The sequence below is a fragment of the Nerophis lumbriciformis genome, linkage group LG32 (assembly GCF_033978685.3).
Source record: "Nerophis lumbriciformis linkage group LG32, RoL_Nlum_v2.1, whole genome shotgun sequence".
Lineage (NCBI taxonomy): Eukaryota > Metazoa > Chordata > Actinopteri > Syngnathiformes > Syngnathidae > Nerophis > Nerophis lumbriciformis.
This window is the reverse complement of record NC_084579.2, coordinates 3,938,618-3,952,920: the sequence shown is the minus strand read 5'-3', so window position 1 is coordinate 3,952,920 and position 14,303 is coordinate 3,938,618. Positions and strand designations below refer to the sequence as shown.

At 39.9% G+C, this 14,303-nt stretch overlaps 1 protein-coding gene across 5 annotated transcripts in view; it reads right to left on the bottom strand.

The window, feature by feature from the left end:
• oclna (occludin a) overlaps positions 1-13,513 on the bottom strand; it is a 30,728-nt gene extending 17,215 nt beyond the window's left edge. The window contains exons 1-4 of one of the 5 annotated variants that reach the window (XM_061927388.1): positions 13,383-13,513; positions 3,760-3,839; positions 3,016-3,682; positions 2,784-2,951 (exon numbers count right to left, since the gene is read on the bottom strand). In XM_061927388.1, the coding sequence (XP_061783372.1) occupies positions 2,784-2,951; positions 3,016-3,682; positions 3,760-3,809 (885 nt within the window). In that variant the 5' untranslated portion in view covers positions 3,810-3,839; positions 13,383-13,513. Of the gene's footprint in view, positions 1-2,783; positions 2,952-3,015; positions 3,683-3,759; positions 3,840-12,867; positions 12,989-13,309; positions 13,361-13,382 lie in introns of those variants that run through there. The other 4 variants (XM_061927391.1, XM_061927390.1, XM_061927393.1 and 1 more) reach the window with 4 other exon arrangements.
• Between the last annotated feature and the right edge of the window lie 790 nt (positions 13,514-14,303).

Below are 14,303 nucleotides of genomic sequence, written 5' to 3'. Positions count from 1 at the left end.
CCCCACCTCCTTCTGCCTTCCCCCCTGTAAATTCTGACAGCTACCAAACTGGTTAAACTGCCTCAGCATGTGTACACATACAGGAGTATATGTACTCAGCACTGTTATATATATATATATATATATATATATATATATATATATATATATATATATATATATATATATATATATATATATATATATATATATATATATATATATATATATATATATATATATATATATAAACAGTGCTGAGCACAAAGCCAATAATTGCATATAATTTAATGAATTATATATTATTTATTTGAATATACTTGTATAAATCATATATTTGTATATAGGTTATATATGATGTATATTTATATAAATTAGATCATATATCATGAATAATCAAATCATTTTTACAATATGCAGTGATAATGCTACTTGGATAGTGATACTTGATAAGTGTTACTCAAGATCAAAAGGAATGCAGTTTATTTTCCGTAATGGAGGTGACTATTACACCGTGCATGGAGACACAGAATTAACTGCTAGCCGCTTGTCAGCTGGGGGACTAAAAATAAATAGTGTCAGGTTCGGGGTGGCGGGGGGTGCTGGAGCCTATCCCAGCTGCATTCGGGCGGAAGGCGGGGTACACCCTGGACAAGTCACCACCTCATCACAGGGCCAAGACAGATAGACAGACAACATTCACACACTAGGGATCATTTAGTGTTGTCAATCAACCCACGCAGTCACGGGGAGAACATGCAAACTCCATACAGAAAGATTCTGTGTGTACATATATATATATATATATATATATATATATATATATATATATGTATGTATAATGTATATTTCGCTCGATGGGGAAAATATTAGCAGTTCAGAATGTTACTTAATACTTTTCTGACTAAACCATATTTGTTTGAATTTGTGATTATTTAAATTGTTGCTAATTAGGGATTGTTAAAAGATGAAAAGATTAGCTGCATTATGCATTTTAGTATTATGGGACGGTTTATCTACTTTAACTTCATGTGCAAAGTATTTAAGGAGTGTGTTTTCTCAATAAAATACTGGAAAGGATAGAAATGTAGTTTGTCTCTTATCCGATTATTAATCGATTAATCAAAGTAATAATCGACAGATTAATCGATTATCAAATTAATCGTTAGTTGCAGCACTAATATATATATATATATATAGATATATATAAGCATTGACATATACATATATATATATATATATATATATATATATATATACATATATATATATATATATATATATATATATATATATACATACATATATATATATATATATATATATATACATACATATATATATATATATATATATATATACATACATATATATATATATATATATACATATATATATATAAATATATATATATATATATATATATATATATATTTATTAGAGATGCGCGGTTTGCGGGCACAACCGCGGAGTCCGCGGATTATCCGCGGATCGGGCGGATGAAATAAAAAAAAATTAGATTTTATCCGCGGGTCGGGTCGGGTGGTTGAAATAAAAAAAAATTAGATTTTAAATAGATTCAGGTGGGTGGCAGTTAAACCAATTGGGAAATATATATACATAGTTAAATGTTGTTACCCACATACGAAAAACGAGCAGGCACCTGCAGCATATGCCACAACAGAAGAAAAAAAAAAAAAAAGAGATGGACACTTTTACGGAGCGGAGAAGGGACGCCTCGCCGGGGTCCGGGACCGAGGCCCCTTCCCCCGAGAGGGCCCCACCGGGAGCCGTAGCTGAGGCGATCCGCGAGAAGGGCCCGACGCACGTCCAGGGTCACCACCGCGCCCACCGCACCGACACCCCGCCTCGTCCGCCTTCGCCGCGGCCGGCGTCACGCGCAGCAGGTAAGCAGCTTACCTGCCCGCCACCCCCGTGGCCGGGGGCTCGTAACAGGGGTCACTCCGCGAGCTCCGCCCGCGCAGCTTACCTGCCCGCCACCCCCGTTGCCGGGGGCGCGTAACAGGGGTCACTCCGCGCGCAGTGCGCTCACGAAAGGGGTGGGGCTCACCCTGGTTGATATAGACAACAGCTGGACGGTGGCCATGGAAGTCGGAACCTGCTAAGGAGTGTGTAACAACCCACCTGCCGAATCAACTAGCCCTGAAAATGGATGGCGCTGGAGCGTCGGGCTCATACCCGGCCGTCGCCGGCAGCGAGACGCGCTTGGAGGTGCGCTCAACGCGGCTCCCATATGATTGCGCACTGGTGTGTGCGTCTGGGTCGTGACAGCGTGGCACGCGAATGCCTGCACTGCATTGGATCAGTCTCCTTTCTTTAACAGGCAAAAGCTTTATAACCTCACTAATGCCTTGCATCGTCTATATTAGATATATAACAACGGGCGGGTGCGGTTCTGATCAAATGTTACATCGGGTGGATGGCGGATGGTTGACGACTTTCTGATGCGGTTGCGGATGAAATAATTGCCTATCCGCGCATCTCTAATATATATATATATATATATATATATATTTTATAATGTATATTTCGCTCGATGGGGAAAATATTAGCAGTTCAGAATGTTACTTAATACTTTTCTGACTAAACCATATTTGTTTGAATTTGTGATTATTTAAATTGTTGCTAATTAAGGATTGTTAAAAGATGAAAAGATTAGCTGGATTATGCATTTTAGTATTATGGGACGGTTTATCTACTTTAACTTCATGTGCAAAGTATTTTAGGAGTGTGTGTGTGTGTGTGTGTGTGTGTGTGTGTGTGTGTGTGTGTGTGTCCCTCACCCAGGCCTCCACGTCCTGCGGCGGCTCAGCATCGTCCACCATCTTGACGCGCTTCCACAGGATGTTGCTCTTCCCGTAGTTGATGAGCTTCTTGCGCGTCTTCACCGCAAACACCAGCATGATGATGAGGGCGGCGACCACCAGGAAGCCGAAGACCACGGCGACGGCCTGCGAGGAGACCACACTGAGCAGCTGAACATCATCAACAAAGATGGCGGCGCGGCGCGCTGACCTCCTGCGGCTCCACCACGCAGTAGTGGTACAGGAACTGGTTGACGAAGACGCCCGAAGTCTGCGTCTGCTGGAATGGCGCGCACAGGGCGGCGATCTGGCTGCCGTAGGCGGAGCCTTGGGACTGCGCCGTGGGGTTGACCGCCACCAGGTAACAGATGGTGGCGATCAGCATCAGCAGAGCCAAGATGGCGCAGATGATGATGACGGCCAGGTAGAACTTCCTGCTTTCTGATATGCTTTGGTGGGACACGATGATGATGAAGATGGCCAGTGTGGCGATGAAGGTGATGGCCGCCATGGCGATGATGAAGCCCTTGGCCGAGCGGGGGTCGTTGTAGTTCCCGCCTATTCCCCCGTAGCCGTAGTTGTTCCCAGCCCCGAATCCCCCGCCAAAGCTGCCGCCGCCGCCGAATCCTCCGCCGCCGAATCCCCCGCCGCCGAAGCCTCCGCCGGTCCCTCCGCCGATACCTCCGCCGAAGCCGGACATCGCCCGCTGGGAGTCCCACGCCAAGGTGGACGCCACGCAGGCGAAGATGGCGACGCACAGCACGATGCCGATGATGGACATGATCTTCAGGATGCCCGGCGGCGACGTCCAGCGGTAGAAGTGCTGGAACTCGTCATCCGGGTAGTAGGAGTACGCGGGCTGAGCGGGGGGGTGGCTGCTGCCAAGGAGCACAAGGTCAAAAAGTGTCACGGCCGACCTCTAAACGTCATCAAGTCCATTAAGAAGGAGACTTACTAGCCATTGGGCTCGTATGGCGGCGGGCTCCCGTTGGGCCTGCCGGACATTTCTGATGCTACTTAGTGGACGACTTCTTTCTGGAACACAACATTTGTACTCTCACATTTCTACACAGAAAGTCTTGTTTAGCTCAACTACACGCAGCTCAAGTCAGGTGGAGCAAATACTGTCTTTCGCAAAACATGTCAAAGAAATACAAATAGAATATACAAATAATAATAAAAATAATATAAAATACAAAAATTTAAACACATGCACCGTATTTTTCGGAGTATAAGTCGCACTGGAGTATAAGTCGCATTTTTGGGGGGAAATGTATTTGATAAAAGCCAACAGCAAGAATAGACATTTGAAAGGCAATTTAAAATTAAAGCTGCAAGCAGCGTTGGTCGGGCCCGCGTATTTGGCAGGTGCTAGTCCTAAGTGTCCCAATACTTTTGTCTACTTTTAGTCTGAAGTGTCCCAAGACTTTTGTCTAGTGTACCTACCTTGTCTGCATTGTGTGGGCACGCTGGTGCTTCCTGCTTTAGAGCAGCCATCTTAAAAAAACAGCAGCATCAGCGGGTCTTTGAAGGGTCATAAAATCAAAACTGGAGCAGGTATTAAAACGCTGTTCTGTTATTTTATACACAAGGGTTCAATCTCTCTCCTGTGTTAGTTTGAAGCCGAAACGACAAACGCGCTCAGAGGAGATAGATTTTGAAGGAAGATGACCGGTTTTTACAAAAAAACATTTTTTGAAGGGGGAATAGCAAACTTCCTGTTGATTTTTGCTGGGGGTTGTCAATTTATATATATGTATATTATATATTTTACGACCTTCCCAGTGGGAGTTACAGGCAGTTTTGTCAGTTTTTTCATCCGAGGAACAGTTTTTTTGTGCGTTTCATTAAAAAATTGCGCTAGAGCACAATTTTGAGATTTGGGGTTAGGTTTTTTTTTATTAGATCACAATTTTTGCCAGTCCTGATGTGTGTGTTCAGTTCGGTGAGTTTTGAAGCATGTTAAGGTGGTCAAATTACAGCTCAAAGAGGCAAAAGTGACTGTTTTTAGTACTTTTTTGTCTTGAAGGGGGAATTGCCAACTTCCTGTTGATTTTTGCCCGAGAATATACCATTATGAAATCTAGGTCTAAGTCACACCTACATAAAGGCTTTTGTTTCATGTCTCTCCGACCTTCCTAGTGGGAGTTACAGGCAGTCTAGTTGTTTTTTTTCGTAGGGGGCGCTAGAGCGCAATTGTGAGTTTTGTGGTTCGGTTTTTTTTTTTAAAAAAGGCAATTTTCGCAGGTCCTGATGTGTGGGTCAAATATGGTGAGTTTTGAAGCATGTTAAGTGGGTCAAATTACAGTTTAAAGTGGCGGCGGAAGAATAAAGAATAATTAAAGCTGCAAGCAGCGTTGGTCGGGCCCGCGTATTTGGCAGGTGCTAGTCCTAAGTGTCCCAATACTTTTGTCTACTTTTAGTCTGAAGTGTCCCAAGACTTTTGTCTAGTGTACCTACCTTGTCTGCATTGTGTGGGCACGTTGGTGCTTCCTGCTTTTAAGCAGCCATCTTAAAAAAAACAGCAGCGCAGCAGCATCAGTGCAGCGGGTCTTTGAAGGGTCATAAAATCAAAACCGGAGCAGGTATTAAAACTCTGTTGTGTTATTTTATACACAAGGGTTTAATCTCTCTCCTGTGTTAGTTTGAAGCCGAAACGACAAACGCGCTCAGAGGAGATAGTTTTTGAAGGAAGATGACCGGTTTTTACAAAAAAAAATTTTTGAAGGGGGAATAGCAAACTTCCTGTTGATTTTTGCTGGGGGTTGTCAATTTATGAAATGTAGGTCTAAGTGAGACCTCCGACCTTCCCAGGGAGAGTTACAGGCAGTTTTGTCAGTTTTTTCATCCGAGGAGCAGTTTTTTGTGCGTTTCATTAAAAAATTGCGCTAGAGCACAATTTTGAGATTTGGGGTTAGGTTTTTTTTTTATTAGATCACAATTTTTGCCAGTCCTGATGTGTGTGTTCAGTTCGGTGAGTTTTGAAGCATGTTAAGGGGGTCAAATTACAGCTCAAAGAGGCAAAAGTGACTGTTTTTAGTACTTTTTTGTCTTGAAGGGGGAATTGCCAACTTCCTGTTGATTTTTGCCCGAGAATATACTATTATGAAATCTAGGTCTAAGTCACACCTACATAAAGGTTTTTGTTTCATGTCTCTCCGACCTTCCTAGTGGGAGTTACAGGCAGTCTAGTTGTTGTTTTTCGTAGGGGGCGCTAGAGCGCAGTTTTGAGTTTTGTGGTTCGGTTTTTTTTTTTTTTAAAAGGCAATTTTCGCAGGTCCTGATGTGTGGGTCAAATATGGTGAGTTTTGAAGCATGTTAAGTGGGTCAAATTACAGTTTAAAGTGGCGGCGGAAGAATAAAGAATAAAGAATAATTAAAGCTGCAAGCAGCGTTGGTCGGGCCCGCGTATTTGGCAGGTGCTAGTCCTAAGTGTCCCAATACTTTTGTCTACTTTTAGTCTGAAGTGTCCCAAGACTTTTGTCTAGTGTACCTACCTTGTCTGCATTGTGTGGGCACGTTGGTGCTTCCTGCTTTTAAGCAGCCATCTTAAAAAAACAGCAGCGCAGCAGCATCAGCGCAGCGGGTCTTTGAAGGGTCATAAAATCAAAATCGGAGCAGGTATTAAAACGCTGTTATTTTATACACAAGGGTTCAATCTCTCTCCTGTGTTAGTTTGAAGCCGAAACGACAAACGCGCTCAGAGGAGATAGTTTTTGAAGGAAGATGACCGGTTTTTACAAAAAAAAAATTTTTGAAGGGGGAATAGCAAACTTCCTGTTGATTTTTGCTGGGGGTTGTCAATTTATGAAATGTAGGTCTAAGTGAGACCTCCGACCTTCCCAGGGAGAGTTACAGGCAGTTTTGTCAGTTTTTTCATCCGAGGAACAGTTTTTTTGTGCGTTTCATTAAAAAATTGCGCTAGAGCACAATTTTGAGATTTGGGGTTAGGTTTTTTTTTATTAGATCACAATTTTTGCCAGTCCTGATGTGTGTGTTCAGTTCGGTGAGTTTTGAAGCATGTTAAGGGGGTCAAATTACAGCTCAAAGAGGCAAAAGTGACTGTTTTTAGTACTTTTTTGTCTTGAAGGGGGAATTGCCAACTTCCTGTTGATTTTTGCCCGAGAATATACTATTATGAAATCTAGGTCTAAGTCACACCTACATAAAGGTTTTTGTTTCATGTCTCTCCGACCTTCCTAGTGGGAGTTACAGGCAGTCTAGGTTTTTTTTTCTTTTTCGTAGGGGGCGCTAGAGCGCAATTTTGAGTTTTGTGGTTCGGTTTTTTTTTTTTAAAAAGGCAATTTTCACAGGTCCTGATGTGTGGGTCAAATATGGTGAGTTTTGAAGCATGTTAAGTGGGTCAAATTACAGTTTAAAGTGTCGGCGGAAGAATAAAGAATAAAGAATAATAAAACCTTACAAATTCAATAGGTCCTTATGTCCCATTGCATAAGGACTCCCTTTGGGAGTCCTTATACAATGGGCCATGCGGGCCCTAATAAATCAAGAATAGTGAACAACAGGCGGAATAAGTGTACGTTATATGAGGCATAAATAACCAACTGGTATGTTAACGTAACATATTATGGTAAGAGTCATTCAATTAACTATAACATATAGAACATGCTATACGTTTACCAAACAATCTAATCGCTAAATCCCATGAAATCTTATACGTCTAGTCTCTTACGTGAATGAGATCAATAATATTATTTGATATTTTACGCTAATGTGTTCATCATTTCACACATAAGTCGCTCCTGAGTATAAGTCGCACCCCCGGCCAAACTATGGAAAGAACTTCCACTTATAGTCCAAAAAATACGGTACTTTGTTTTAGCAATCAAGAATATTTCAGTTGTTTTTAATCCTTCTTTGTGGGGACATTGTTGATTGTCATGTCATGTTTGGATGTACTTTGTGGACGCCGTCTTGCTCCACAGTAAGTCTTTGCTGTCGTCCAGCATTCTGTTTTTGTTTACTTTGTAGCATAGCCTTCCCTAAGCTTCAATGCCTTACTTAGGGGCACTCACCTTTTGTTTATTTTTGGGTTAAGCATTAGACACCTTTTTACCCGTACGTACGTGAATGAGATCAATAATATTATTTGATATTTTACGCTAATGTGTTAATCATTTCACACATAAGTCGCTCCTGAGTATAAGTCGCACCCCCGGCCAAACTATGGAAAAAACTGCGACTTATAGTCCCAAAAATACGGTAACCTATTTTTATAGACTTGCCTCTTTGTGATGTTAAGTTCCTGTCATAAGCTGTTATATCAGGCCTGGGCAATTATTTTGACTCGGGGGCCAAATTTAGATTAAAAAAAATGTGTCTGGGGGCCGGTATATCTATTTTTAGGAAAACTAATATAAAACCTCACAATAAAGTCTGATTGAATGCTAAAAACGTTATGACAAACCGCCTTAAAAACTGAATTTTTTTTTTCTATGAACAATAAAACCCTGAATATTGAGAACATATGAACGTCACATTTTACAATCAAGTCAAATGCAACAAACACAGCAAAATATGAACGCGAAGGGTAAAAAAACAAAAAACATCTACAATCTGATATATCACTAAGCTTTAGAACTTTCTTGTGAAAATCTCCTTTTGCGTCTGTCCCTGACACCCACATTTCAGGCTGGCCGCGCTGGAACCACTCTGTGGAAACGCTCCCCACCCACACTGCTTGGTGCCTCATCTGACCTGTTGTGACGTAGATTATCATAGTCACTAGTAGGGTTGTACGGTATACGGGTATTAGTATAGTATTGCGATACTAATGAATCATATTCGGTACCATACCGCCTCTGAAAAGTACCGGTCCGCCAAACCCTAAGATTTTTTGTTATACTAGGGCAGGGGTCACCAACGCGGTGCCCGCAGTCACCAGGTAGCCCGTAAGGACCAGATCAGTCGCCCGCTGGCCTGTTCTAAAAATAGCTCAAAGAGCAGCACTTACCAGTGAGCTGACTCTATTTTTTAAACTTTATTTATTTACTAGCAAGCTGGTCTCGCTTTGCTCCACATTTTTAATTCTAAAAGAGACAAAATTCAAATAGAATTTGAAAATCAAAGAAAATATTTTAAAGACTTGGTCTTCACTTGGAATAAGCGGTAGAAAATGGATGGATGGATGGGTCTTCACTTGTTTAAATAAATTCATTTATTTTTTTACTTTGCTTCTTATTACTTTTAGAAATACAATTTTAGAGAAAAAATACAATCTTAAAAATGATTTTAGGATTTTTAAACAAATATACCTTTTTACCTTTTAAATTTCTTCCTCTTCTTTCCTGACAATTTAAATCAATGTTCAAGTAATTTTTTTTATTGTAAAGAATAATAAATATTTTAGCTTCTGGTTTTTCGACGAAGAATATTTGTGAAATATTTCTTCAAACTTACTATGATTAAAATTCAAAAAAATTATTCTGGCAAATCTAGAAAATCTGTAGAATCAAATTTAAATCTTATTTCAAAATATTTTGAATTTCTTTAAAAAAATTTGTTCTGGAAAATCTAGAAGAAATACTGATTTGTCTTTGTTAGAAATATAGCTTGGTCCAATTTGTTAAATATTCTAACAAAGTGCAGATTGGATTTTAACCAATTTAAAACATGTCATCAAAATTCTAAAATGTATCTTAATCAGGAAAAATTACTAATGATGTTCCATAAATTTTTTTTATTTATTTTTTTTCAAAAAGATTCAAATGAGCTAGTTCTTCTCTTCTTTTTGTCGGTTGAATTTTGAATTTTAAAGAGTCGAAATTGAAGATATACTATGTTTCAAAATGTTATTTAAATTTTTTTCGTGTTTTCTCCTCTTTTAAACCGTTCAATTAAGTGTTTTTTTCCCATCATTTATTCTCTACAAAAAACCTTCCGTAAAAGAAAAAAAAAATGTACAACGGAATGACAGACAGAAATACCCATTTTTTTTATATATATATTAAGGCTGAAACGACGCGTCGACGTAGTCGACGTCATCGGTTACGTAAATAAGTCGACGCCGTTTTTGTGCGTCGGCGCGTCGCATATTTACGTCACACTACTTTACTGTCATGGCGGAGCGCAAAGCAGACGATGCGAGCGAGGGGAAAAAAGCACGCCAAAAGTCGTCAAAAGTGTGGGAGTATTTCAATAAACGGCCTAATAATGTTGTTGTATGCACACTGTGTCGAGCGGAAATGGCCTATCATAGCAGCACAACGGCTATGAACGAACATTTGAAAAGAAAACCCCCGACAGCGTTCTTGCCATCACCATCAACAAGTCAATCGTCCGCGTGCGTATACGTTGTCATTATTACACAAAAACATGAATGTGTCATTTGTATCTGCGTTGTAAATTCATAAACTAAAGCACCGTTTGCTCTGAGAGGCGCGTTTGGCGTGCCTGTTCAGTGTTTACAAAGACGCGCTCCTCTTTAACGCTGTGGAGAGGCGGCGGCGGCGAGCGAGCGGCGAGGCGGGGCGCGCCGGGAGCGACGCCGCAAGAGACAGGGGACGACGAGCGAGCGAGGAAGAGGAGCTGAAAAGCGAGGAAAGAAAGAGAAAAGAGTTGGAAGAGAAAAGACTTTGTGTAAAATTAAAAGATTGTAAACCTGGCAAAGCCGTCTGGCGTTCAGTCTGTCGGTCCTGAAAGAACCCCACGGCACAAGACGTGTCACAAACGCTAACGTTAATTAGTTGTGCAAATACCTTTTACAACATTAACAGTTACATATACTATGTACAAACCAACAATTAACTTTCACTTTAATCATACTATCATTGTTGTGTTATTAAGCAAAATAAGCAATACTTTTACTTTTGTTGAAATGTTTACACTGTACACTTTTTTGTATTGGATGTTTAGCTTTATTTTTGCACATTTTAGCAAATAAGCAATACTTTTACTTTTGTTGAAATGTTTACACTTGTTACAGAATATTTCCGTTTTGCACTTTTTTGTATTGGATGTTTATCTTTATTTTTGCACATTTTAAAGCAAAATAAGCAATACTTTTACTTTTGAAATGCTTATACTATTCCAGAATATTAAGATTTGCACTGGATGTTTACTTTTATATTTGCACATTAAAAAGCAAATAAGCTACTTTTAATTTTGTTAAATGTTAAAAGTTTTAAATGTTTACATTGTTACAGAATATTTTGTCATGTTGTTGTCAATGTTGACTGAGTGGCCATACTTTTTTTTTTTGTAAATAAAAGCCATGCCTTTTGAAAAAACTGGCCTACATTTATTTTTTCCTCTTCATTTTAAATAAAAAAAATAATCGGTAAAAGGAAAAATAATCTATAGATTAATCGAAAAAAATAATCTATAGATTAACCGATTAATCGAAAAAAATAATCTATAGATTAATCGATAGAAAAATAATCGTTAGCTGCAGCCCTAATATATATACATTTATTTATTTAGCTATTCTTGTTTAAATCACACTTACGTGTAACTTACAAATGACAATATATTTATTTATTTAAGTGTGTATCAAACTGGTAGCCCTTCGCATTAATCAGTACCCAAGAAGTAGTTTTTGGTTTCAAAAAGGTTGGTGACCCCTGTACTAGGGCATCAAATCAGTGTCAGTTGAGTCGGTCCATAGGTTGCCTGTAGGGATTTTTAATGTCCAGCAGATGTCAGTATTTAGTGACACAGTATCGACACAGTATCAATACAGTTTTGCAATGTGTCGAAACGCTTCATGACGCCCAGGGCCGGCCCGTGGCATAGGCCGTATAGGCAAATGCTAAGGGCGCCGTCCATCAGGGGGCGCCACGCCAATGCCACAAATATTGGAGAAAAAAAGAAAAAAAAAAGTTGGTATTATTATTTCTAAATACAAAAAATAATCCCACGTAAATTAAAATGCAAAGTAAAGCCTATTTAATAGAAATATTATTTGTTACAACATTACGCCCCCTCCTCCCCCCTCACGGTGCGCCCCCTCCCTTCCCGTATCATGACTCTTTTTGGACGTTACCACATCAAAAAATCAACACAAGATGTCAAAACGGCCAAAACTGTCAGGTGCCCAGGGAAGAAAAAAGAGAAAAGAAGAGGAGTAGAAACGAGAAAAGACAGAGTTAGCAGGTAGGTAACGTTAGCCTACATGAAATTATTTGTCTGTTCCAGAATGTGATAGTAACCTGGCTTTTTAGCATGAAGCTAATGTTACATGATTCGGCAATTGCTAATCAATAAATAGCTAGTTCTGTTTTAACGTCGGGTTAATATTGTGGAGGGGGCTAAATTGTTATGGAAAATAATAATGTAACGTTAGGTAATTACAGTACTCCCACCTTACATTCCTCAGGGACATTTGTATTAGATCTTTTAAGCAGGTGTTTTTTGTTTACATTGTTATTGCCTTCTGGTTAGCTAATGTTTGCCCTGCAGGTAATAGTCACTTTTCCACCCCTTTATATATTAGGTATAGTTGTAAGTAAAAAAAAAAAAAGGTCAAAGACAAAGCTATTCGGTTTCTTGTGAGTATATACACTTCACTGCCGATGTGGGGGGGCGCCACCTAAAATCTTGCCTAGGGCGCCAGATTGGTTAGGGCCGGGCCTGATGACGCCTCATCAACCCATCACTAGCATCGGGACAACACTAATCACTAAAATATCATGCAAAAGTGCAGATTCCAACCATTGAAATACTTAGTATAGTTTTAGACTTACGGTCATTAGAAAACATCACTGCACACCATAATGGCAGCTACACTTTACATCTTAAACATCTAAAAAAAAATTTTTGGGAATGTCCGGCGGGCCAGATTGAAAAGCTTAACGGGCCGCATGTGGCCCCCGAGCCTTCATTTGCCTAGCAATGTGTTATACAGTATATGCCTTGAGCTCTTATTGTGAAGGCGCTAAGAGCGGAAGTGGTGACACGGAGTTTTGAAAACAAACGAAATAAAGTGGTCCTCGTGTTTGTTATTTAGTAGTTTTATACAGTATAGGCGACATATATAAACCCTCGGTTACATTAGTGGCAGCGGTGGGTTTCAAGGTCCCGCCAAAGAAAGACGTCTAATTACGGGAAAGTTCGGAGAGTCGGCTAGCTTGATCTCAGTTAGCCGCAGCTAGCAACGGCGGAGCTTAGTCTTGTCAGAAAGCACGAAGACTTCTTTCAAATGACTGCTGTCTTCTGATTTATATTTGATATGTGGAATAAAAGGACGAGGACCACTTTATATTTCGTTTGTTTTCAAAACTCCGCTCCGCCGCAACGTGTCACCACTTCCGCTCTTAGCGCCTTCAAATTAAGAGCTCAAGGCATATACTGTATAACAGCTTGTGACATTAACTTAAAGAGGCAAGTCCATAAAAATAGGTTACTCAGACAAAAAAAGGCTCATCTAAATCACTTTAAATTCCTGAAATAACGAAATCAATTTAAGGGCTAAGCTAGCTTCTTTAGCTACCAAACAATATTCGATCAATGACGTCATTAAATGGACTTGAAACCGGTTGGACCACCTGAAGGTCAGTTTGAAGGAAACCAAGACGACAGTTTGAAGTTGACAGAAGAGAAAAAAGAGGAGCTGCTCACCGTGTGCTCCTGGAAGTGCTGCTGAGCGCGATAAACAAGTGAAGGACCACACCTTGACGAGCAGGACCAGCGCATCTGCTTGGCCACGCCCCCTCACAGGTGTCTCCTTACCGCCCCACACCGGAAGTGCTGAGTCTCGGGACAAAAGAAAAAAGAAAGAAAGAGTTGCTTTAAGCTGATTGGAGCTGCAGTGGCCTGCTTCAATGTGTCACAAATAAAGAAAGAAAGAAGTTCATGATGCAGAATGATCAAATATTAGAAGACAATGTGTGATGGCAAATCTCCTCAGGAGAAGAGATATCATGGATTGTGTACATTGTGTATCGTGTACATTGTGTATTGTGTACATAGTGTAGATTGTGTAGATTGTGTAGATAGTGTAGATTGTGTATTGTGTAGATTGTGTTGCAAGAGTGTTTGCGCCCCCACAGACTGTAAAAAAGGAAGAAGATGCAAGGAAGGAGAAGAAGATGCAAGGAAGGAAGGAGCAGTACATGAAAGAGGGATCAGTCTTCTTCTTGTGCTCCTCCAAAGATGATTTATTCTTTATTTCATCTTTCATTTGTGCTAAACTGCAGGCAAGTCTTTATTGTCTCAAAACATTCACATACTCTATATATATATATATATATATATATGCTTTTCTACACTAAAATACATCTATTTCTTCTTCTTCTTTTCTTCTTCTTCTTCTTCTTCTTTTTCTTCTTCTTCTCCTTCTTCTTCTCCTCCTTCTTCACCTTCATCTTCTTCTTCTTCTCTTCTTCTTTTCTTCTTCTTCTTCTACTCCTTCTTCACCCTCATCTGCTTCTTCTTCTTCCTCTTCTTCTTATTCTTCTTCTCCTTCTTCTCCTCCTTCTTCACCTTCATCTTCACCTTCATCTTCTTCTTCTCTTTTTCTTTTCTTCTTCTACTCTTTCT